Genomic DNA, 25,480 nt, shown 5'->3' on the forward strand with positions numbered 1-25,480 from the left:
AGTGTTCCAGGGACCTGCTGGCCATAAAAGATAGGGAGGGTACACAAGGACAAATTCCTGAGAGAAACAGGTACCGGGCATGGTCGAGTGAGTAATGAGCCAAGACCCCTCATCCAATCTTATAGTGTTTGCTTAATCCTTTTTGAGGCCCGCACACAATGTTCCACGTTTAAGTTTAACCAGATGTGTTGTTAGCTCAGATAAACATCTACTCTTGGGTGCCGAGGAAACAGGAACTGAAGACTGCTCCCATGTGACTAAGTCCGACCTTACCCCAGATCTGCCTACGCAATTTGCTGATGTTCAAATGTTTGAAACAACCAATCGTGTGTGGCCGCGCCAAAACTTCCACTCCCCCCAACCTTTGACCATATAAACCCCAAACCCCTGGGCTTCTGGGTCGACCCCTCTGTCTCCTGCGTGAGATACGTGTCGACCCGGAGCTCCGCCAATAAACTACCTCATGCGTTTACAGCAAGACGGTCGTTTGTGTGTCTTTGGGTGCGCGCCATCCCAAGGCTTGAGTGAGGGTCTCCCTTCGGGGGTCTTTCAAAAGTATTCCACTATCTTACCATGAGAAATTGCAATTATCCATCTATAAATGTGTTTTTAATTCTTTTTTTTTTTTTTTTTTTTTTTTTTTTTTTTTTGGTTTTTCAAGACAGGGTTTCTCTGTGTAGCCTTGGCCATCCTGGACTCACTTTGTATACCAGGCTGGCTTCGAACTCACAGCGATCCACTGCCTCCAGAGTACTGGGATTAAAGGCGTGTGCCACCACGCCCGGCTGTGTTTTTAATTCTTACACTAAAGCTTCTAGTAACACTGTGGCTATCTAGTCTTCAATCCCATCAGAGACCCAAGAAGGAAAATCTATCTAATAAAGGACGTGCTGGCAGGCAACTTCCAAGTTGCATAAGACAGAGAGAGCAGACCGCCTGGATAGTCACCGGATTCTCTCCTTCATTGGGGCAATCAGTCTTCAGCCTTATCGGCCCAAAACATCCAACAAACTGCTTTTTGAAGCAGAAAATCCGACGGTCTGGTCCATCTAGTCTCTTCAAAGCTGGACAGTCAACTTTCCAGCATCACTGTTGATCATTGCAGACAGTCAGCCTGTCATCAGCAGTAGAGATAAGAGCAGTTTCTCTGTCCAGTGACCATTCTGTCACCTGTGTCTCTTGAAGCCCCCTTCAATGATGCAAATGGAGAAGCGGCCAGGAGCGGATGTCTCTCTCTGTCAGGAAAGCCCTCATCCTTAAATGCCATATTCTGTGGATCTCTGAAGAGTTTGAAGACCAACTCTATCTATTCTTACAGTTATCAATCTATTCCTTTGAAGACATATACAAGAAATTAAACAAACCTGCTCTATGACAAAGTAAGTTAGTATCTAGTAGGATTTCTACGTAACTAAATACCAACTTTTATCCCCGATCTTCCTGAACAGTTTTTCCTAAGACATTAGTGGTACATGAATAATACATTAAATAAACATTGAATAAAATGAACTTAAGTTTCTAACATACAATATATATTTTGCCAACATATAACATACAATACATAAGGCAAAAATGAATGACAATATAAAATTTAAATTTTTATCAATGAAGCAAAAGTTGAAGTCTTAAATTTCCATCAATCAAAAGTCTTAAATTTTCATCAATCTACAATACCAATGTAAGATTTTTGAAGTTAGTAGATTCAATAATCTACCTTTTATTTTACAAACATGTATCCTCCCTTCCTTCCCCCCTTTCCCTTAATATTAAAAGGGATAGAAAGTAATAGAGAAAGAAAGATAGAAGAAAGAAACCCCCAAATGAACTTTTATTAATTGTAACTAACCCCGTTAGGCAAAGATGAGCATTGGTGACCCACCAAAAACACCCATCCCACCTACTGGGAATGGGGGCGTCGTGTTCTCAAAATTACTTTATGCTGTTTAGGAGAAAAATCTTTTTCGGGTACCCTAGAAAAATAATATATTGGCCAAGTGCTGGAAAAGCTAGCTGTTTTTGTCCAGTCCTTTTGGGATCGATCCTTTTGGCTAGCCGATTTATTGTTAATATGCATGTAATTTCGGGAAGAAGCAGTAGTGCCAGAGGCAGAAGTTCGATCTTCATAATTGTCCTGTTTTTTGCTCTGAAAGTAAGCAGACTTTTGAAATCATTAGTACGGATGTTAGTACATGTATAATTTTTTAAGGAAACATCAGTTGAGGCACCTTGATTAAGGTGCCAGAAGCATGCTTTTGGGGTTAAATCACCCACGTTGCCTGCTTTGTCTTCAGCATTGTCCTGTTTTTGGCAAATACGGGGCTCTACCTGCATATACACCAACAGGACAGAAGAGGGCATTAGTTCTCCAAGCTGTAAGAAACAATGTCAAGTTGTTAAGAACCAGGTAGCTCTTAAGATTCACTTGCTATATGGTCAGATCTAATCTTTATAAGTTTAGTTGGTAGCCATATATTTTCATTTCCTGTGGAAACATACGCATACCCGCAACCCCATCTCAAAACTACCGCAGGTTTCCATTTCATACTTGACAAGTCCTTGTAGAATATTGGTTGGCTCAACTCCTCAGTTTTTTCTATCACTCAATGTCTCTCCGCAGCTGACGTCCCTTCATCATTCACATTAAGAAAATTTAGAGTCAACAAAGCATTATTTAATCGGTCCCGGGGTGTCTTTACCCTTCCCTTTTGTTTAATAAGCATTTTTTTAAAGGTACGATTAGCTCTTTTTACAACTGCTTGTTCTGTGGGGTTGTGAGGTATACCAGTAACATGTTTTATATTATAATACATAAAGAAGTTTTTCATCTTAAGGGACACATATGCAGGAGCATTGTCAGTCTTAATTTGTGCAGGTATTCCCATAAATGCCATTATTTCCAGCAAATGAGTAATCACACAGTCAGTCCTTTTAGAACTTAAGGCAGTTGCCCACTGAAAACCTGAATATGTATCAATGGTATGATGCACATACCTCATTTTCCCAAATTCTGCAAAATGAAACACATCCATCTGCCAAATTTCGTTCCTTTTGTTACCTCTAGGGTTAATTCCCACAGGTAATGGTAGTTGACTATATAAGGAACATGTAGGACACTTATTAATTATTTCTCTGGCTTGTTGCCAAGTGATAGAGAATCTTTTTTTCAACACCTTACCATTGACATGATGTTTTTCATGAAATTCTGAGGCTTCGAATACATTACCTATCAATAATTTGTCGATCTCTTTATTTCCTTGTGCCAATGGGCCTGGTAAACCTGTATGGGATCAAATATGAGTAATATACAAGGGATAATTTCTGCTTCTGATGACCTGTTGTAGTTCTATAAATAAGGTAGTCAATTTTGTGTTATCAGGAGTAAATTCAGCAGTTTCTATATGCAAAACAACTCTTTCAGCATATTGAGAGCCAGTAATTATATTAAGAGATTCAGGAAAACATAACAATACCATAATGATTGCATATAATTCTGATTTTTGAACTGATGTAAATGGGCTTTTAATCACCTTGGTCATTTTCTCAGACTTATAACCAGCCATACCTGATTTATTTGCATCAGTGAAAAAGGTGGGTGCCCCTGAGATTGGTGACCTCTTTACAATACGTGGAAGGATCCAATTAGTTCTTTTTATAAACTGTATACGTTTGCTTTTTGGGTATCTATTGTTAATGTCTCCCAAATAGTTACTACAAGCCTTTTGCCAATCTTCATTAATTACCCATAAAGACATAATCTCAGAATCAGTAAGAGGCACTACAATTTCCGTCGGGTCCATCCCTGACAGTTGGCGCAATCTTATTCTTTCCTTTGTAATCAATTCAGAAATTTTCTCTATGTATGTTTTTAATTTTTTGTTCTGTTTATTTGTCAGGAATATCCATTTTATGATCCTGTCTTCCCTTTGCATAAGAAGCCCAGTAGGAGAATGTTTCGAAGGCAAAATAACCAGAATGCAACCAAGTTCAGGATCAATTCTATCCACATATGTCTTTTGAAGTTTTTGCTCCACCAGAATTAACTCCTTTTCTGCCTCAGCGGTCAGACATCTAGGACTGTTTAAATCCAAATCCCCTTGTAAAGTTTGGAACAAGTTACTTAACTCATAGGTAGCTAACCCGATTGTAGGCCTTAACCAGTTAATATCTCCCAATAATCTTTGAAAGTCATTAAGAGTTTGCAATTGATCTCTACAGATCTGTACCTTTTGTGGTCAAATTTTTTGTTCAGTTATTTTATAGCCTAAATAGGTAATTGAATCTCCTCTTTGTATTTTTTCCACAGCAATCTGTAATCCCCAACATGGTAGAATTCTTTGTGCTTCCTGAAACATTTTTTCTACAACACTAGGATCAGAATCAGCTAGCAGAATATCATCCATGTAATGGTATATGATAGATTGAGGAAACTGCTTACGAATTATTTCTAAAGGTTGTTGCACAAAATACTGGCATAAAGTTGGGCTATTCAACATTCTTTGTGGAAGTACCTTCTAATGATATCTCTTCATTGGAGAATTACTGTTCAGAGTAGGTACTGAGAAGGCAAACCTTTCTCTGTCCTTTTCATGTAGAGGTATGGTGAAAGAACAATCTTTTAAATCAATTGTAATTATATGCCAAGACCTAGGTAGCAAGGAAGGCAAAGGAATTTCAGGTTGAAGCGAACCCATGGATTGAATCACCTTGTTTATGGCCCTCAAATCTGTTATCATTCTCCATCCACCTGATTTCTTTTTTACCACAAACACAGGGGAATTCCAGGGACTGGAAGATTCTTCGATGTGTTGAGCCTCCAGCTGCTCTTTCACTAAACCATGAAGCACCTGTAACTTTTCTTTTGTTAAGGGCCACTGCTCCTGCCATACAGGTCTGTTTGAAATCCATTTTAGGGGCAAGGCGGTTGGTATCTCAGCAGTGGCCCCTCTTATAAATTTTGACACTCTAAACCTGAAGAGTTCTGAGGTTGGACAATGGGCACAGCTTGTGGTTGCCCTTGACCACTTACATTAATCTCTTTCCCAGAAGCGTGTGCCAATTCACCCATAGTTTTAATCCTTTTTATCTCTGTATTTGCAGGAATAGTAATCTGAGTACCCCATTGTTGTAAGAGGTCTCTTCCCCATAGATTTATGGGAATGTCAGCCACATAGGGTTTCAGCCTCCCTATCTGCCCGTCTGGTCCCACACACTCAAGCCACTGTACACTTTGTTTTATTTGAGATAACTTACCAATTCCTACAATTTTTGTATAAACCTTTTTAAGTGGCCAATTTTGGTTCCAAGACTTTTGGCAAATGATGGAGACATCGGCTCCGCTGTCTACCAAACCTTCTATTTTAATACCATTTAATTGTACAATTATAATACCATTTAATTGTACAATTAACTTAGGTCTCTGATCTTTAATTACTGTTTGTCAGAACACACGGGTCCCTGTGCTTCCGAACGCACCAGTCCTTTCCACTGGAGCGGCTTTGCCCTTAATGTAAGGAAACAGTAGGAGTTGAGCAATTCTATCCCCGGCATCGATTTTCATCTCCTTTTTCACACATGCCATGATTTTTATTTCCTCTTTAGAATCTCCGTCTATAATACCGGGATGTACAATAAAACCATGAGAAGTCAGCCCACTTATTTCCAGAACCATTCCCACTGTGTCTGAAGGCAAAGGTCCAAAAACACCAGTATTTAATTTGTAACATTTAACCTGGGGAGATAGGGTAAGAGACATATTTGAAGCCAGATCCAAGGCTGCACTGCCTTCAGTAGCATGCATTAGATCACTAACACTCAGTTCCCGTTTTCCTGCTGGTTTGTCGCTTCCTGACTGTTCAAAGGAATTCGGCTGGCATTGTTTATGGAGGCCCGAGCCGATGGCCCCCTCCTGCCATTTCCCGTCGGCAAGATATTGCCTTGTACATCTCTCTTAGACTGACAATCCCGAGACCAATGTTTCCCTTTCCCACAGCGACTACAGTACCCTGGGAGTCTTGGTACCTCATTACCATCATAACCAGAACCTCCTTGTTCTCTTCTACGAGTTACGTTTTTTCCTGGGTTATTGCGCCTTCTATCTCTACAGTTTCTTTGCACATGACCAATTTTACCACAATTGAAGCACCGAGTATTATGATATCTGGGCTCTCAGGCTAAAGCTTGTCCCACAATATTATTTTGTTATTTCTGAGAGTTGATATTAACTGTCTCCTTTACCCAGTCATCTAGTGGAGTGCCTCTTTCCTTTAATGGTCTAAGCACCCTCTTACAGTCAGCATTTGCATTCTCATAAGCCATGATAAGTTTTAATGCCTGTTTGTTGTCAGAATCTGGCATTACCTTATCTATAGCAGATCCTAATCTCTGCAAGAATTTTGTAAAGGGCTCCAGAGGTCCTTGGAACACTTTAGTAAATGGAATAGTTGTTTTCCCAAGTTCCTCTACCAGTTCCCAAGCTCTCAAGGCTGCCTTACGACATTGTTCAATCACTCTATCTTCAGCTTGAATTTGTTCTCTAATGTTAGTATATTGTCCTTCACCAAGCAATTGATCTCTATTAATATTTATTCCCTGTGTCGTATTTTCCTGTTCTATTTTTATAGCCTCTGTTCGCCACCATGATAACCACTGTAACTGTTGTGCTGTTTCCAATACCGCTGAAACTAAATTTTTCCAATCTTGAGGAACAAGTCTATTCTGAGTGGCCCAGCTGTTTAACATTTGTTTAACGAAGGTAGAGTGCATACCATATTTGACGACGGATTCCTTAAAATGTTTTAAATCCATCATGTCTACAGGACGCCAGGCCATTTCATCATAACCCTCAGCACCATTTTGCTCGGGCACATGTCTTACAGTGACTGGAAAAGCTGAAGGTGTCTGGGTGACTGTGGAGGTGTCCTCCACTGGGACATTTGCTTCCAAAGACCTTTTGGTTGGTCTGGCTTCCTTTGCCTCTGGTTTCTGACCTTCTTCACCCTTTTTAACCAAAGGTGCCTTTTGCTTTTTTAGCTCTTTCAGTTTTTTCTGTATTTTGCCCATTTGTTCAGTCAAGTCAGTAATTCTTTCCAAAAGGATAGAGCTTATTGACTCTTCTGTTGTTTTCTGGCTTTTTGGTCTCTCTATTTCCTGTCCTTCATCACTACCAATTACTAAAAATTCTTTTTGCTTTTCCATCCCTTCAATTTTTTTCCTCAGCCTTTCCATCTGTCCAATCAAATCTGCAATCTTTTCCAAAAGGATAGAACATAATGACCCTTCGGCTTTTCTATGTCATTAGCCTTTCTTTTAATCCTTCTAAGCATGAAATATTGTAATAAAAGGACAATGAAAAAACAGAGAATTCCTCTATGTATAATGCAGGAAAAAGTTTTGCAACAGCAGTTGCAACTTTGTTGATACCCTGAAACAGCATTTCTATACCTTCGAATACTGACTCAGCCTCCATACCCTTAGGGACTGTGGAACCCATCGGGCCCCACGTTGGGCACCAGATGTTGGATTTGTTTCTTTACAATAAAACTTTATTATACAACCCAACTAGCTTATACAAGAAGGAAAAAGGTTAAAGGGACAAAAGAGTGAACCTTTCGGTAGCCGTTCCACGGGACGGGTCCTTAGGTGTCTCGCTGGCCCGTGTACTGGTCCAGCTGGTCCGCTGCTCTCATGCTCTCTCACCCAGCTGACTTTTTTGTTCTCTCTTCCCCAACTCCCTGAGTCACGTGGGAAGGACTGTCTCCTTCTCCTGGTGAGGGTCAATTAGAAAGACAATAGTCTAGGTGGGGTTCTCAGGTCTGCTTCCTGAATTCCAGACCCAGGATGGATCCACTCAGTTTGTCACAAGGTATTCATGGGGTGCCCCAAGGGTAAAGCCCCCCAAGACTGCTCCCACCGGTGACAAGGCTTATTTTTTCCCACAGACAAGGATGGGAATTGGACCAGGAGTCTGAGTTGCAGCCACAGAACTTGTTTATTGAACATTCAATCAGCGCAAGCTGAGCAGAAGGACGGAGCTACTGGCCCTGCTAGCGCACGGCTACACAGAGTTGGTAAGGCTTTGGAGTAACTGGCAGTGCAAAGTTGCTTTGGTCGCTGGGCCTGGGCTGTCCATCAGGAACTGAAAAGCTAAAGCGCTGCAGGAGGCAGGTGAAGAAGAGGAAGAGCTCCATGCGGGCCAGGGGCTCCCCCAGGCATATGCGCCGGCCTGTAGGTGGGAGAGAGGCTTTGTCAAACTGGGTCCTGGTAGGATCTCCACCCTAACTGGCACCCTGGGAAGACACAGGCTCCACCCTAAGAAGCACCCTGGGAAGACACAGGAAGCCAGGCACCCCGTGGGCACCTGCGGAGAATGGCATGAAGGCCTCATGCTTCACAAAGTGTCCCTGGGCGTCCAGGAAATGCTCAGGATGGAATTGGAAGGGTTTCTCCCAGACGGTCTCATCCTTCAGCACGGAGGACAGGTTGGGGATGAGCGTCGTCCCCTGGAGGGAGACACATAGTGTGAACTTGGACTAGGGTGCAGCCGCCAAGGCCCTGGACACCATGATCACATGCACAACCTCTACCTCACACACTGGATTCTCTCATGCTCCCTCAACCCTGGAGCCTCTCAGCTGCCTCTGGGGCCATTCAAAGCCTTGTGACAAATCTCCTCATGTGCAGTGCTTCCTAAAATCCCTTTGGCTCACTTCACTGGGCATCCCGCTTCCCTGGGGATTCTTGGGCAATGGCTGCAGTGTACTCACACCCACGTAGGTCCCGTCACCATGTTGACATCCAAGATGTGGCGATCTTGTATTTTATCGCCATTGTATGCCTAGAGGGATCCCAGGACAAAAGTGTCCATGCCTACCTTTGGGATGTGGAAGCCTTGTAATTCAATGTCACGTGACGTCATGTGTGGTACATTGGTTGGTATGATGTCCGCAAAACGCTGCACCTCATGGATGACAGCATTGGTGTAGGGCATGCGGGTCTGGTCAGCCATCTCTGGGTGCCGCGTCTGCCCTATGACTTCATCAATCTCCTGCTGGACGCGGCCTGGATGGACAGCATCCCCTCAGTGAAGGGGAAGCTCATCCTTGACCTTCCACCAATGGGTTAATACGTGACTCCAATCAGACTTGTGGGAGTGTGGGTCGAGCTAATGTTGGAGCCACTCATCTCTCAAGTATGTCTATCTTTCCTCCCCTCCCCCCCAACTCCCAGCCCAGCCAGGCTCACGCTGAACATCTGGGTGCAGGATCATGAGCAGCAGGGCCCAGGACAGCGTGGTTGATGTAGTCACCATCCCCGCCATGAACAGGTCTGCTACTACCACACGCAGGTTCTCATCATTGAAGCTGCTCTCAGGGTTTCCCTTGGCCTGGGCCAGGCAGAGAAGGTGGGCTCAGTGACACAGTTAGCACAAAAGCAATTTACCACTGGATCCATGTACCCAGCTGTTGGGTCCATGAGTGATAAACAGACCCTACATTCCGGGTATCACAAGCCACATAGAACTTCAGCCCTACCTTTATTGCTGTCCCTCACCTTCTCCACCTCAGCCAGGAAGGCATCAGTCAGGTCTCTAGGTGGCTGGGCAGGATCCCAGCTTGTTTTGTGCTCAATCAACATCTTATCCAGGGAGCCAATGAATGAACTCAGCTTGGGGAAGGCTCTGTGGGGCAGCCCAGGGATGTGAAGGAGAATTGGGAGTGCGTTCAGTACCTGGGACAGAAACACAGGCGGTCTATTGTTTTTATTTCAATTGAGAAGTCATTATTTAATGATGTGTGTGTGTGTGTGTGTGTGTGTGTGTGTGTGTGTGTGTGTGTTTGTGTGCGCACGTGTGCATGCGCACTGTCATACATGCACAGTGGCTCATGTTTGGGTGGCAGACAACAACTTACACAGTAAATCCTATCCCTTCCTCACAAGGTCCCAGGAATCCAGCTCAGGCCTGCTTTGTAAGCTCCTTTACCCATCGCCCATCTGTCTCTCCCGGCCCTGGGTGCTGTGTCTGCACAGTGTTCATCTGGGCCAGTCTCAGTTCCCAGCCTCTCCCACAATGCACTGAGGCTTTGACTTGCCCGTGAGTCACCTGCTTCCTCGTCAGTGCCAGCCTGTAGGCTCTATTGTAAGCGAGGCTGAACCAAAGAAGCTCTCTACCCTGCAGATCTAACAGGCTTGTGTGGCTTCTGTATAGACAGAGGACAAAGGCTCACAGACTTCCTAGACCCACTGACCTTAGTCCACTCCGCCCATCCGGTTATCTGAGGACTTTCTTCCTGCTTTTGACCCATTCACCCAGTGCTTAATATTTTTAAAAAATTAAACACATTTTTAATTGAAAAATAAAATAATTCATATTACATCTCATTTGCTATCCCATCCTATGCATCCTCCCATTCCTCCCTCCCTCCCGCTTTCACCCCATTCCCCTTCCCTATGACTGTGACTGAGGGGGACCTCCTCCCCCTGAATATGATGCTAGGGTATCGAGTCTCTTCTTGGTAGTCTGCTATCCTTCCTCCGAGTGCCATCGGGCCTCCCCATCAAGAGGGCATGGCCAAATATGGGGCACCAGAGTTCGTGTGAAAGTCAGTCCCTAGTCTCCACTTAACTGTGGAGAAGCTTACTTTTTTTAAAAATAGGATTAATAGCACAGACAAAGCCATGCCCACTGCCCTGAGCTCGTACCTCAGCAACGAAGCCCGTGTCCTCTCCAAAACTTTCTTTCAATGTTTTGAGCATCCAGTTGAAGAAAGGGTCTTCATAATCAAATCGCTGGGCATAGACGAGAGATGCGATCACATTGGCCACAGCCTTACTCAGGAGCGGGCTGGGTTCGAAAGGACGCTCTAGGAACAGAGATGCAAGCAAGTCATGATAGTGCTCAGAAGCCCCTGTGTACACCTCTACACCCCACCGTGCATCACCCACCAGCCTCCTGGATGAAGGCGTCACAGAGGTGGCCAGCCTCCTCGGTCACCCACTGCTCCAGCGATTTCCTGCCTAGGCCGAAGTCCCGCAGGGTGGACACAGAGAATCGCCGCTGCTCTCGCCACTCGGGTCCATACGGTGCAAGGATCACACCTGTAGACACATCTGTGTGTAACCAAGGACACCTGGGAGTGTGGTCACCTCTGATCACAAATTTCCCTGTGGTCAGTCTTGCCCATCAGTGCCCTAAAACATTGCTACCGCCCATCATCACCTGCTGCTCTGGGGGCTCCATCTTCCTTTTCAGTGAAAGTCCCTTGTACTGCCCAACCACGTCACCTCCATTAGACCCTGCCCATCTTCTGCTCACTGCTCCTCAACCCGATCCTCTCTCTGCCTTGTCCGCACTACAGCTCTTTGCCTTTTGACTTGTGCCCATAGCCTAGGTGATTATAAATGGGCATTTCAGGGCGGTCAGCAGTGTCGTCGCCACAGGTCACCAGCAGTTCCCGCACGGCCTTCAGGCCATTGATCACAATGACAGGCTTCCAGGCCATCTGCAGGCTGAACACGTCACCATAGCGCTGTCGAAGCTGAAAGAGAAGGACAGGGCACTTAGGGAGTGGAAGTCCCCAGCAGCGTGGAAGATCAAAGTTCCCATGCCATTCTCTCGGTGTCTGTCACTGTGTTTGTCTCTGTGTCTGTGTCTGTCTCTGTCTTTCTGCCTCTCTGTCTCTGTCTGTCTGTCTCTCTGTCTGTCTGTCTCTCTTGTGTGTGAGTGTGCGTGTGTGTGTGCGTATGTGTGTGTTTGCGTGCGTGTGCATGCGCGTGTGTAGTTTGAATGGTACCCATTATTGAACCTTGTCCTGCCCTACACTGGGCAAATGCTCTATCACTGACCTACATGCCCAGCCTATGCTATGGAACTTTGTAGCTTGGGGAGCCATATCTTTGAAATTCAGCAAAGGACTCAGAAGGTCTGACCATTCATTTGTGACCTTGCTAGTTCCTTGGGCCCCTTCTCACCCCACCAAACAACAGCAGGTTTGGGTCTTTGAGATGGTAAGCCAGGCCTGAGACCAGACAGGAGCAAGAGATTCCAGAAGATACATCTTCGCCACTTTGTTTTCCCAAGAAGCCTTCTACCATTCTAGGCCCATCTTCCTATCTATCCTGTGGCGCCAGCAGCTCTATGCTTGCTTAGGGGCAGCATGAACCCTACTGCACAGCACCTCTCTCTCACCTTGTAGAAGCTGTATGGCATGTTCTCATAGTCCACTTGCAACAGGTTGCCCAGCCCAGGGAGTGGCACAGGACCTGGTGGGTAGCGGGCAGTCCAGAACTTGCGCCGGTGCATCAGGTCCAGCAGAAGCAGGAAGATGGCCGTGAATATGACCACGGGCCACAGGTTATCACCAACCAGCAGCCCCATGGCTGCTCCACTGCTTGCCAGGCTTTGTTGGAACACCAGCTCCAGACACCTAGAAGGAGGAAAGATCCTCTCAGGACAGACTGGGGACCTGGTACCTTATAACGAGGTTAAAGCTGCAGTGCACTCTGCCTTGAGGCCAGTAGCTGTGGTTACTGTTTAAACAGAGCGTGGTTTGGCTAATAAAAGTGCAGAGAAAGTCAACCTCAGAGGCCTTTGCCCTTTGTTCTCTCCCCAGGTGTTTATGTGGGGAGTGACATCAGTAAAGGATAGATAACCCTGGAACCTCCTAACAAGTGGTACTCATGTGCCAATCACTGCTGGTCACCCTGCACATGCCCACTCTCACTCACTGGGGTCGGCCAAGGTTCTGCCCCTGTCCTCTCTGGGGATCCAGACCTCTGAAGATGAAGGCTCAGCTGTCCCAGTGGAATCCAGCCTGCGCTCTTGCTCTCTGCTGCCCCCTTCAGTGAGGCAGAAGGGAGGCAGGAGCGAGTTAGAGGGGAGCACACCATGGAGCCATAGCAAGGTCTGGACACTGGATCTTCTCCTCTCTGCTGCCCATGCCACCCCTTCTCAGCTGACCTCTCTGTCACCAGGCCTGAGGTGACATGTTTGTTGCTGGCCTGAAGCCCCCAAAGTCTACTCCCGGTTCCTGTCCCTGCCCCACACTGTGACATAGGATGGCAGCCTAGGTTGGGGCAGAGACAAGGGTCTTTCTCTAGGCCCAGCATCACCTGAAGGCGGCCTGCAGGGGAGTCAGGACACCTGAAAGGGTCACGGTCAAGAGTGGGAGGAGGGAGACAACCGTGCTCTGCTCACTGACAGGCTCAGGCTGCTGGCTTCCTCCTGGTTTGCTCCAGGACCCTCCCAGGGTAACTTGTGGTGACTGATAGGTAAGCCTGGAGTCAGTGCTGGGACAGCACAGTCGGCCTCTCCTCTCATCTCAGCCTGTCTGAGCGCTGTACAATGGTGCAGACTGGGTGCTGGCCTCAGTGTGGGAGAAGCCGGCCCAGGCCTGATTTTCCCCACTTCAGCTAAGTGAGGTAAGTGTGCTGACAGGCGAGTGATGTCACACACTGTGTGCTGTAAAGGGTTCCCTGGTCTGTCACCTGCTCTTGGGAGGTGACCTGGATGCTCTGCTAAACAGCTGCCTGCTAGCATTGTCTGTTTCCCTTCACCCTCAGTCCACGTGCTCTCAGCCATGTGCACCACTGTGGTTGGCCTGGGTCATGTCACCTCTACAGGACTGGTGTCATGTGACATCTAGGGGGCTTGGGTCCTGTTTTCATGCCAGCTGCACAGGTGAGCCAGTTCTGCCACAGCAAGCTGGAACTGAGTCCCTGGCCATCAGGGGTCATTGGTGCTCCCAGATTTGCAGTTCTCTGTACACAGGCAACAAATGCTTAATCTCTGTCCTCTGTCCTCCAGTGGAACTGGACAAATGGACCCTGGGCAGGTCTCTCCTGGACTCTGTCCTGCCAGCTGTTTCCCTCTGCTGGCTTCATTGTGAAGACCAACAGTGAGTCTAAGAGCCGGTCCCAGGTTGTTCTCCTCTCTCTAGGCATGGTGGGAAGCACTAACCCAGTCAGTCTGGGAAGTGTGACTTCATTCACCGGGAGGACAGTGACTTCTGAGTGCTGCCTTGGGAAGGCTTAGTTTGGGCAATGGAGGCTGGAGGTCACTTAGGGTCGGTGAAGTTTTCCTTCCTGGATGGTTACTGTACCCTCATGGTGTGAGGCCTCCTCAGAACTACAGGCAGATATGATAGGATGTTACCTATGCAATCACAAGCCACAGAACCAATGCTTGAGATGACGCATGCTTGGTATGCAAAGAAATGGAAAGTACTGAGAATCAGCCTCATACAAAATTCCTGGGTGAGTGTTTTGTTTACTCCTAAAAGTGAAAACACCCGAGGCCGCGGAGCTAGCTCAGGATGCTGAGCCAACCTCAATTGCAACTTCCCCCAAGCTGAAGAAGTGGTTGCAGTGGCAAGAACTGGTCTGGGACCCAGATAGGCCCTGTGACTTCTGATGACAAAGAACATAGTCTGAGGGGCACAAGCATCAAAGAACTGAAGATAAAGTGGAGTTTTAGTAGTTAAAACCTTCGTGTCTCCCAAGTCACTGCCAAGGAGGCTGAGATGCTTGAAGAGCAAACACCGGCAACCCGGGTCCACAGCTGGATCTTCTGGAGCCGCATCGTGGAAGGAGATTTCCCCTCACTCATCTTGAACCAACTATCTCCTAGCTCCACATGCACATGTGGCCCACTCTCCCATTCACACCTAAATAAGAAATACATGTTCTTAAAAAGGCAGGCTGGAGAGATGGCTCAGAGGTTAAGAGCACTGTCTGTTCTTCCAAAGGTCCTGAGTTCAATTCCCAGCAACCACATGGCGGCTCACAACCATCTATAATGAGATATGGTACCCACTTCTGGCATACAGACACACATGGGGGCAGAATACTGTATAAATAATAAAGAAATAAAATCTTTTTTAAAAAAAAGTCACTGGCAAAAGTGGAAAAAAAAAAAACAAAACAAAACCGAGAGAGACAATAGTGACAATGCTCAGGTCCCACAAGGCAGTAATACCCAGAAAGAAAGAAGAAAAAACCATGTGTATCAGATATCTGAAGCAAAAAGACTTGCATAGCTAGTTCTGCAAGGAAACGAACAGCGAACAAGCACAGAAGCAATGCGCACGGTCACTTTCACTAGGACAATGAGGCCACAACCATACTGTGACACTGCCACACTCGTTAGTGTGGCCTCTATCCAGATAACCCTAGGAAACACAGGACTCCAGACGGCAGAGCTTGCAGAGCCACGTGCAGTCGTCCTGGCAACGCCAACTGGCACAAATGGCGCTGAGCGCAAGTGCCCAGTAATTCCTCAACCAAGCTATGAAGGATGCCACCACTCAGGAGTTCCCCTCTGAGAATACATCCCAGAAGGGTCATTGTCAGAATTCCATGCTCACAGGTACATGGTTCACAAGTGTCACCGACAGATGAGCGGAGAAACAAACCAAACCAAAACAACAGCAACAGCAAAAACAACCAACCATAGAAAACACGGGGCAGTAGTAGCAGTCCCTCTGTTCCATGGCTCTAAGTTCCAAGATCACCTAAAACAGCCAATAGAACCAAACTACGGAACGCACTATGGCTTTTCCTGTGCACACACAATGTAATAAAGAAGAGGGGCTTCCTCAGGGCAGTAGGAGCTCAGTAACACTCAGACAGTGGTGACGATAGCGATGGCGGGCGGCTCCGAACATGGTCTCTCAGGTTGCTTCTGTGCTGCGCACACTTCTCACGGGATGATGGGAGATGATGCACTGGACTCTAGTTCCCTCTCTGTCGCTGCCATCAAACGTTGTGACCAAAACAATTGGAGGCGGTACAGGACTTATTTAGCTTACACTTCCGGGTCACAGCCCATCACAGCAGGAATTCGGGTTAGGCACTCCACCTGGAACCTGTTGCAGAAACCATGGAGGAGCGAGGTGCCCTGGTCACTTTCAGGCTCATATGTAGCCAGCTTTCTTAGTCAGCCCAGGAACACCTGCCCAAGGGCTGGTGCCACCCACAGGGGCTGGGCCCTCCAGTACCAACTCAACAGTCAAGACCACCCCTCACTGACCTGTTCGCAGCCAGTCTGAACCCCACCATTCCTCAAATAGGGTTTTACTCTGGTGTAGATGACTCTAGGCTGTGACAAGTCGACACTTCAACTGGAACGCTCTACCCTTCGTCACCTCAACTCAGAAACACAATTCTTTCTAGCATAACCTTCCTTGTTCACTCTGATCTTATGATCATATCATAGCATGGAATACATACAGTCCATGGGCTGGAAAGACGGCCCGGGGGCTGAGACTAAGGATTGTTCTTCCCAAGTTCAGCTCGCAGCACCACGCGAGTCAGCTCACAACTGCTTGTGAGTGTGTTCAGCAGTGCAGTGTCTGTCTGTGGATCTGAGGCCTTTGACTGCCACAGACCCTGCACTCATGAATACACACAAGCACACACGCACACACACACACACACACACACAGACACACACACACACACACACTGCAATGGTCAGCCTGTATGGGAGTCCACACTTTTAATCTGAATACTTTGGAGGCCGACTCAGATGAATCTCTGTGAGTTTTGTTTTGTTTTGTCTTTTGTGTGTGCGTGTGTGTGTGTGTGTGTGTGTGTGTGTGTGTGTGTGTGTGTGTGTTTTCTTGAGACAGAATTTCTCTGTGTAGCCTTGGCTGTCCTGGACTTGCTTTGTAGACCAGGCTGGCCTCAAACTCACAGCAATCCACCTGCCCCTGCGTCCTGAGTGTCGAGATTAAAGGGGTGCACCACCACGCCCTGCTGAATTTCTGTGAGCTTAAGGGCAGCTTCGCCTGCATAGTAAGGCCTATGCCAGCCAGAGCTACATAGTGAGGCACTGTCTAAAAGAATAGGGAACAAGAAAATGGTTGGAGAGATGGCTCAGTGGTTAAGAAAAAGAACATTGGCTACAATTCCAGTACACCCACCTTCAGTTCCTGGCACCCACATGTGCATGTGGTCACTCGGAATCACAAGTAACCCGAGTTTCGTGGGATCCTGCATCCCCTTCTGGCCTCTGTGCATTGCACACACGTGACACACAAACACATGCAGGAAAAACACCTATGCACATAAAATAAAAATTAATGCATATTTAAAGGAAAAAACCCACAGTCTTTTCATTCTAGTGCTTTAAAAGTTCTGTGCTTCATTAAAAGCGCAAAGGACTTAGCTTAGGGGTCCCATAAAATTAAAAAAAAATCAGATTTTATATTTTCTCAGTTTTTAAAAAAAGATTGTGCTTTTAATTATGTATCTGTGTGGCTGTCTGTTTTTGTGTATGCGCCCGTGAGTGGAGGTGCTCATGGAAGCCAGATGTGTTAGATTCCCCCAAGAGATGTAATTACGGGTGTTCTTTAGACACCTGACCTGACCTGGCGTCGGGAAAGGAATGCAGGTCCCCTGCAAGCGCTTCCTCCATTAACTGCTGAGCCATCTCTCCAGGTCAAATTAGACATTTTCTTATTTCAACGATAAAGAATCAGGCCATAAGAGTAACCAAACCAATGCAAACTCCAAATCCAGCAGTGCAAATGCAAACCCTGAGGCTTGCTCATGGCATCCAGAAAGCTGCCCAGTCCCACCTGTTCAGCCCTGCCATCCACAACACACACACACTGTGTCTCAGGCTTGGACTGGCCCACACCTGCTGCTGCCCTTGCCCAACTCCACGGATTCTGACCTCTCCATTCGCCTGGGGTCTCTATTGTAACTCTTGCCTCTCCTCAGAGACCCTGCCCATGCTACGGGGTGCCAACCCATCTGCTCTCCGCGATTCCCTTCAATCTTATAGGTCTAATGCCTTCAAAACTAGCACGGGACCTCTCCCACTGCCAAGACTTTGGCCTCGCCATGACCACAGCTTCTGTGTGATTTCCTCTGTCCTTATCTCCCTTCAATGGTGCTGACTTCTTACTGGTCACAGCTCAGTTTGCAGCCCCTGAGTGACCAGCACCCATCAGCCCAAGAGAGCATGGGCTTCCCTCACTAGTAGCCATTTCTTCTTTTCTATGGAAAGGTTTTTTTTCTCACCCAGTATAGAATCTGGTTATGTTTCTTCAACCCTATTCTTTCCAGATCCTCCCTACCTCCTGCTCATCGTAGCCAATACTCTAGCCACAGCTGACCCATAACCATATCTAAATAAACCCAAACCACACAGTCTCCCCAGACTATCTTTGTTTCCCTTGGAAAGCTCCAAAGGCAGGCCTCTACGTCCCAGGTTTTTGTCAGTGTCCTTATCTTCCAAGCTCTATAGAGAGTACTCCACTAACCTCTGATAACCCCACAGGTTTTCCATCACAAAGTTCAGTCATCCTCCAGGAAAATAATACAAAAGCATTAAAAAAAAAAAAAAAAAAGCTGTAGCGAGGTTGGGAAGATTGCTCAGTGGTTAAGAGCACTAGCTGCTCTTCCAGAGGACCTGGGTTCAAGTCCCCCGCACCCACATGGCAGCTCACAACTGTCTGCAAGTCCAGTTCCTGGGAAATCCAGAGCCCTCTTCTGGCCTCTGTGAACACCACGGACACCAGTGGTGCACAGACTGTCAGGCAGGCTAAATACACAGTCACTCCAGTAGCTACACGGCCACATCTACGGGAAAAGAATAAAAGGGAAGAGAAAGAAAAGAAGGGAAGGGAAGGCAAGGGAAGAGAAGGGAAGGAAGAGAAGAGGAGAAGAGAAGAGAGACGAGACGAGAAGAGAAAGGGTGAGGTTCGGCTCACTGGTAGAGCCCTTGCCAGGCACACGTGCTGTGGTCTGCTCTATGACATGCTGTTAGACCGGGGCCTTGGCAGTCTAGAGACTGACCTGGGAATGTCTCCAGGCTAAGGATGGCCTGGTGGGGTGCCCTGTGTCACCAGAATGGAATTCCCAATGGGCTCCACACATTTTGAAGGCACCAGGGTAATTAGGATTCCCTTACAGTCAGTGATACCTGCTACACCTGTTACACTTGGTTCCTCTCCTCTGATTGGACAGCTTGCCTCAGCTAAGGCACTGGAGGGGTGGGGGATCATGCTCTACTTGTTGGACTCTGGCCAGTCATCTGTCTCTATTGCTGTTTTCCCTCAGTATCCACAACAGCAACAGGTCTGAGGACAACAGCTTTTTTTGTGAGACATAACAGCAATTTGTGAAAGCGCAGGGTTTTGGGGACCTTCACCAACATCTGTCCCCAAACAGTTTGTGATTTCCACCATGAGCCAGTCACACCATCCTCCCACTCTGCCACCCTGAGACAGAATGTTAATTCTGCCAGAAGTTTGTCACCAACCCAGCAAACACGGACGAGTCCCTATGTGTGATCAGGTAAGCCATGGTCATTTGCTGGACACTGTGGCTCTTTATTTGTATTGTTTTGATTTTTCTTTATTAGTTTCTCTCTTTCCTTTCTTTTCTCACTCATCCCTCCAATCATTTTTTGTTCTCTTTCCTTCTTAACAACCCCTACTGCTACGCTCCTTTCTTTCTTCTATTTTTCCATGTTTTCCTTTGATTTGTTTTGGGTGTCATTAATTAATCTAGGCTACCTTGATACTCTCTCTGTAGCCCACACTAGCTTGAAGCTCACAATCCTTCAGCCACCGCCAATCAATTACACTGTGGGCCTTTGCCTCAGCACACTTAGTTATGTTTTCTCTCAAAATTCAAGGTACAGTGAGCATTGCCATCTGGCTGGGAACTCGACACAGGAAGAGTCTGGGCTTTTCTTAGTGGCCCAGGCCATCGCTGTCCACTGCAGCTCCACCAGAAGGAAGATCATCGCTCTCTGAACCATCCACGCAAGTTTGTGAGTCAGTGAGTCTGACATTAGCTTCTTACACTACTCGACCTAAACACTTCCCAGCCTCTAAGCCAGACTATGGCTGTCTGCGACCAGGATACATTCACTGGCACTTTATGGAAACGCCTTTGTTTGTGGGCAAAGATCCAGGTAGGGAAGGAGCGTCCTTTGTTGAATGTAATTCAATGTCACTGAGTAGAAATCACAGTGCCCAGAGCCAGAGCTCAGGTCTCCCTTCCCGTCCTGTCCCCAGCCCTTCCCTGTTGTTCCAGACAGCTGCATTATTTGGTGACCTTGAGGACATGGTCACTTAGAAACTCTGGCTGCTTCCTCAGCTGGCATAACCATGTCTGTGCTGCTGCCTCCCTGGAAGACAAGTGGACATGGGCAAGTAGGTGCGGTGCTCATACACACGTGTACACGTGCCTGTGTGTGTGGGGGGACACACACACACACACACATTCTATCTCCTCCCCCCACCAGTGGTAAAGCTCTTGTTCTTAATTCACTTCCACCCCAAAATAATAACAGATTAGAATTCTTCTGAAATCCAAATCAGGGTGGCTCCTGTACTCTAGTCTGCCTATGTTACCCATCCTGGCCTCTTTCTCTTTGAAGGAAAAATCCAAACACAGGGACTAGATCTGGACACAGAGGGGACTAGGATTTATGGAATACATTACTTCACAAACACACACACACACACACACACACACACACACACACACAGTTTTGACCAAATACTCCTGATGCCTCCTTGCAGGAGCAATGCCTGCTACTGTACCACCCAACCCATAGACCACGCGGGGGGCGGCGGGGGCTTACTGCGCTCACAAATCACAAACCCCAAGATGGAGACAAGAAATGTGTTTGGAAAGACGATCCAATATTGCCCAAATGCATCAAAACCGCTTTCCTGGGAAAGGTCAGAATGCCGTCGGCCCTCTTGGCCATGTGCATGGTTTCCATCGCTGTCGCTGTGTCTAAAGCCAGGGGGACTTTATGCAGCAAACACAGCAAGCTCAGGTCTGCACCTGGCCTACGTGTCGCTCCTCACTTATCACAGGTGTGGCCAGCAAAGCCCTGGGAAGGCACCTGCCTTGTCATCCAGCTTCAGCCTGACAAAGTAGGGCCTCCTGTGTGGTCTGTCAACCTTTGATCTAGGCAGCATGGTCTCTGGATCCTACTTTTGAGTACCAGGGCGTTGCCTGATAGGTTCTGGAACAGGACAGGAGGTGACAAGACCCAGCATGGCCACAGGCTCAGGTGTGGGCTGGGTGAGCGTCTTCCCTGAATAAGCCACCCTGCTGGAGTAGAGGGGAGCCAGGCGCTCCTTCTGCTATGCAGCACTGTGTTCCAATGCCCCCCAAAAAGAGACTGCATCTGGGAGAACTCTGACAGGGCAGAGAAGGGGCGGGAACAGTGTGCTGTCCTAGAAACTGGAACATGTCCTCTTTGACAGTCTATTTCCAAGTATCCTGTCAGGCCACAAGAAAGTTCCCAGCAGAACCGCCGAACAGGCCCTCTCTCCCCACCTAGTCGGACCGCAGTCTTCCATGGAGCGTCTCACAAGCCTGTCTTTTTTTTTTTTTTTTTTTTTGGTTTTTCGAGACAAGGTCTCTCTGTGTTACCCTTGGCTGTCCTGGACTCACTTTGTAGACCAGGCTGGCCTCGAACTCACAGCGATCCGCCTGCCTCTGCCTCCCGAGTGCTGGGATTACAGGCGTGCGCCACCACGCCCGGCTTAAGCCTGTCTTACACTGACACATAGGCTGCAACATGAACTGCTCAAGATGCCAACTGCCACATCCCCTGAACTGTATCATCTATGACTAGAAAGATGACCCGGCCCTTTGAACAGCATTTCTGACAGTGGAGACAAATTTCTCAGGGCATGCCTCTTCTCTCACGTCAAACAGCTGAACAGGATGAGGGGTTGGTGGCTTGTAGCTGAGCAAAAAAGTACTTGGGCCCAACAGTCTCAAAGCCATGACCTCTAATTCATCACCAGTATGAACTTGACAACTGTGCCCTAGAGCTTAGAAATCACACATGGAGCCAGCACGGTCAGAGCGGACAAGCTAACAGTGTCAAGGCCTAACAAAGCCCACAGGCCGGTGATCCACCCCAGTCACTGCCAGCATGGTCCCGAGGCTGTTGCAAAGCATTCTGTCCACTCCCTTTTGAAATGTTTTGTCCCATAAGAATATTCCAAGCCATGTTGTCCTTTGCAGTGTTACGTCTACACTCCGTGTCTGTTTTTAGCATCAAGCTAACTGGTGAGCAGATGCTGTGACGTCCTCCTCGGAGCCCCAGTGCAGCTCTCTCCAGATCCTCCAACCCCTTCACACCTTCAGAGCAGGGAGGCAGAAACCTTCAAAACTTCAGGCTACAGACACAGGGTAGCTTACTACCATGTCTCAAATCCCAGGATCTGGGAGGCTGAGGCAGGAGGATTGCATCGAGTTCAAGGCCAGCTTGGGCTACAGTGTGAACTCTGTCTGAACAACACAAAACAAAGGGCTAGCAAGGAAAGCAAATCTCTAGGACTTGTTACGTAATGGAGAAGTCTTAGACTCGAGCTGATGTGATCCGTGCTTGACTGTTTGAGGGGAACACAATGGCATCTGCTGCTGCCGACACAGAACAGGGTGGGGTGCTGGGGCTCAGATCACAGCCACAGCATACAGGATAGCAACTGTACATTCTAGTGGGTGGTCTGAGGGTGCTCGCAGTCAAATTCCTTGTATGTTCAGTGTAGATCTCTCTCTCTCTCTCTCTCTCTCTCTCTCTCTCTCTCTCTCTCTCTCTCTCTCTCTCTCTCTCTCTCTCTCTCTCTCTCTCTCTCTCTCCATCTCCCTCCCTTCTTGTTTGTTTTCAGAGAGTCTCACTATGTAGATCAGGATGTCCTGGAACTCACAGAGATCCTCCTGCCCTGCCTCGGGAGTACTGGGATGTTATGCCTGGCTCAGGGTGGAGTTTCTGTCTTTTAGATTTTCCTAATTACTGGTCCCTAAGATGGCCATTCAGCGACAACAACATTCCAGTCCAGAGGGTGCAAGCAGGGCTGCTGGTTCTGGCCAGGGCCCACCCACCAGCCTCATCCTCCCTTCAGTAACTTTGTTGAGCCCCAAAAGATTAAGAAACAGGGTCAGAAAAAAGAGGGGGGGCAGGCGGGGCAGGGCAGGGAGGGGGCCTGGATTGCTTAAGTCCTGCCCGTGCCCAAGAAGGCCAGAATACACTCCAAAGGGCATGTTATGCAAAGGCCCAAGGTCTGGCTCCACCCTGCTCTCTGTGGCACAGAGGTCTTCAGCCCCTCAGCCCTGTGTCTGTCAGGCCGGTTCCAGGACTCTATGATTCTGGGGTGAGCCCTAAGACTCAAGGGCTCAAGCCTCTATCAGACTCAAGGTGGTTCTGGCATCTTAGCCTCAGCCTGGGACAATAGAAAACAGTTTACTCCTCAATCCCTCAAGCTACAAGAGGCCCTGGGTTTCCCCTCTGCCCACCCTAGCAGGGAGAAGCATTCCATCTAGGGGGAGTGACTACCGCGCTCCAGTGCCAAGGTTGCCCTGGCTCAAGGGCTGGAATGCTCCCCGCATCCCCTACACCCCCCACCTCTCCCTCTCAGCCCCCCTCCACCCTCCCACACCACCCCCCCCAGCCTTGCACCCCTTGCTCAGCTAAGGGTGCGGACCTGCAACCCCTGCCTTTACCAGCGAGTTCTGACGCCCAGCAGAGGGGAAGCAAGAGGCTTCTGGAGACCTGCAGGAACGAGAGGAGAAGAGCTACTCTTAGGAGGCTGCACTCTGTCTGAGGAGGAGGTGGAGGGTCCACAGTGCAGAGAAAGGTCCACTCCGAGGAAGATTGGACAGACACTGTGAGGAGGCGGAGCCACTCCAGCCAGTTGAGGGCGCTCTGGGGAGGGGGCGGGGAGGAGTCCTAAGGACGCCTTCCAGGGAGGGGCAATCCTAGATGAGGAGGCGGAGCTCTGAGGAAAAGCCCTCAGCCCTGACAGGCCAGAGCCTTGCAGTTTCTCTGAGCACCCTCCTCTGGGGCTCCACGTGGTTCCTGGGATCACTGAAGAAAGAGGAAACTGCAGGCACCCTCTAAAAAGCAGCACAGAGAAGCGGTCATCTTTTACACACAGCATAACCAAGCTGAGATAAAGAGTTAATTTCCCATCAGAGACCCTGGCGACTGGAAGACAACAGAATAAGACGTGCGGATCATGAAGAACGCCATCCAAATTTGCTTTGTCAGGGAAAAATTATCCCTCAGGAATTAAGTAGAAACCAGGGCATTTCCAGATAAAGTTGAAGGAAATCATTATCGGTGGGCTTGCCTTCCAAGGCGCAGTAGAGGGAGTTCCCTGAAACAATGCACGCCAGTCAACTCAGCGCCACAGAAGAAATGAGCTCAGTGAGCACAGGTGTTCGTGTGCTTCGGGGTGTCACCCCTTCCCTTTTGCCAATATGCCTGAAAACACCAGTGACAAACCCGTGTTCCTGAGAAGAAAATGTCTAAATCTGGGACCTGTGGCAATAACAGTCGGGGAGGGGAGAGATGAACCGCACAGAGTCTGCGCACTTCAGAGAGTATGTTGTTATTCAAAAAAAGTTTTTATATGTTTAAGGTATTGGTTCACACCTGGAAACTCCCTGGCCAGCTCTCCTGGAGCGTGTAGTGCCACAGAAACAGCAAGGAGGAAGATGGGGCCTGAATCCCAGCCGTTGTCCTCTGATGTGCTGTGTGGCATGCCCCTACCATGTATGTGCACAGCCTCATAGTGAGTGTTAAAGGATGTTGATTTAGCCTCCAAGGTGAATAATGAGAAACAAATACATTGTACAAAAAACGAAAAGAGAATCAGAAAAGAGAATCAAAGAGGAACACTAAGAATATCAAAAAGCGTAAAACAGAAAAGATGAAGGAATTGAGGTGAAAACAAAAGGAACGCAGAAATTAAAAAAAAAAAAAAAAAAAAAGTAAAATGGAAGAGGCAGGTCTCCTGGCTTGGTTTCTATTGCTGTGGTACGAACACTTGGACCAAACGTGCCTCTGGGGAGGAAGGGGCTTATTTCAGCTTATACTTCCAGGTCGCAGTCCGTCCCTGAGGACAGTCAGGGCAGCAGCTGGAGCAGAAGCTTGGAGGGTGCTGCTTACCAGCCTGCTCACAGGCTTAACCTTAGCCAGCTTTCTTATAAGCCCAGGACTCCCAGCCAAGGGAGTGACGCCGCCCACAGTTGGCTGGGCCTTTGCGTGTCAATTAACAATTAAGGTAACCCCCAGGAAATGCCCACAGGTCAGTGTGATCCCAGCTTCTCTCAGTTGAGACTCCCTTCTCAGGGACCCTAGGCTGTGTCAAGTTGACAGCTACAGCTAAGAGAGCAGGTTTTGGCTGTCAGTAATTAATTGAAGTGTACCTGAGTTAAAGCTCTTATTGATAGCGGAGATTGATAAGTTGGTCAAGAAGTGAGCTTCACCTGCACGCTGGCTTCAGGGCACCCACCATATAAAAGGAAATAAAGAAGCTGAAATTCCAAAGATAGGAGAAGATATTACATGGGAAAGGTAGCCGGACCTCGGTGGCTGCATTGTAGTCTGCAGAGATGACCAAAAGTTTGGGACAGTAGGGACCAAACTAGATGGGGCAAAGGGGGAAAGATCCGAAGGAAGAGACAGCAGTCAGTGATCGTGGGGGTT

General features: G+C 47.8%; 2 protein-coding genes across 2 annotated transcripts in view; both read right to left on the reverse strand.

Moving 5' to 3' along the window:
• Window positions 1-23,614, reverse strand: part of LOC127201477 (cytochrome P450 2D26-like) — a 28,212-nt gene extending 4,598 nt beyond the window's left edge. Inside the window, exon 1 of the mRNA XM_051160076.1 lies at window positions 23,472-23,614. The gene's annotated coding sequence lies outside the window, so the exon portion shown is untranslated. The remainder of the gene's footprint in view (window positions 1-23,471) is intronic.
• Window positions 7,961-23,634, reverse strand: LOC127201481 (cytochrome P450 2D26). The gene is made up of 10 exons (XM_051160080.1): window positions 23,491-23,634; window positions 12,185-12,422; window positions 11,363-11,534; window positions 10,942-11,094; window positions 10,699-10,859; window positions 9,550-9,726; window positions 9,241-9,382; window positions 8,870-9,057; window positions 8,357-8,498; window positions 7,961-8,221 (listed from the first exon to the last, which is right to left on the reverse strand). Exons 2-10 carry the CDS (start codon window positions 12,371-12,373, stop codon window positions 8,043-8,045), a joined length of 1,503 nt encoding a protein of 500 aa, XP_051016037.1. The 5' UTR covers window positions 12,374-12,422; window positions 23,491-23,634; the 3' UTR covers window positions 7,961-8,042.
• Window positions 23,635-25,480: the final 1,846 nt, after the last annotated feature.

This window comes from Acomys russatus, chromosome 17, assembly GCF_903995435.1.
Source record: "Acomys russatus chromosome 17, mAcoRus1.1, whole genome shotgun sequence".
NCBI classification, from domain to species: domain Eukaryota; kingdom Metazoa; phylum Chordata; class Mammalia; order Rodentia; family Muridae; genus Acomys; species Acomys russatus.

Excerpts from the sequence above, each read along its gene's own strand:
- LOC127201481 (XM_051160080.1), bottom strand. The coding sequence starts at position 12,373 with ATGGGGCTGCTGGTTGGTGATAACCTGTGGCCCGTGGTCATATTCACG. Across the intron at positions 11,535-12,184 it reads TGCCATACAGCTTCTACAAG|CTTCGACAGCGCTATGGTGA; the intron begins GTGAGAGAGAGG and ends CTTCTCTTTCAG. Across the intron at positions 8,499-8,869 it reads AAGGCTTCCACATCCCAAAG|GGGACGACGCTCATCCCCAA; the intron begins GTAGGCATGGAC and ends GTCTCCCTCCAG.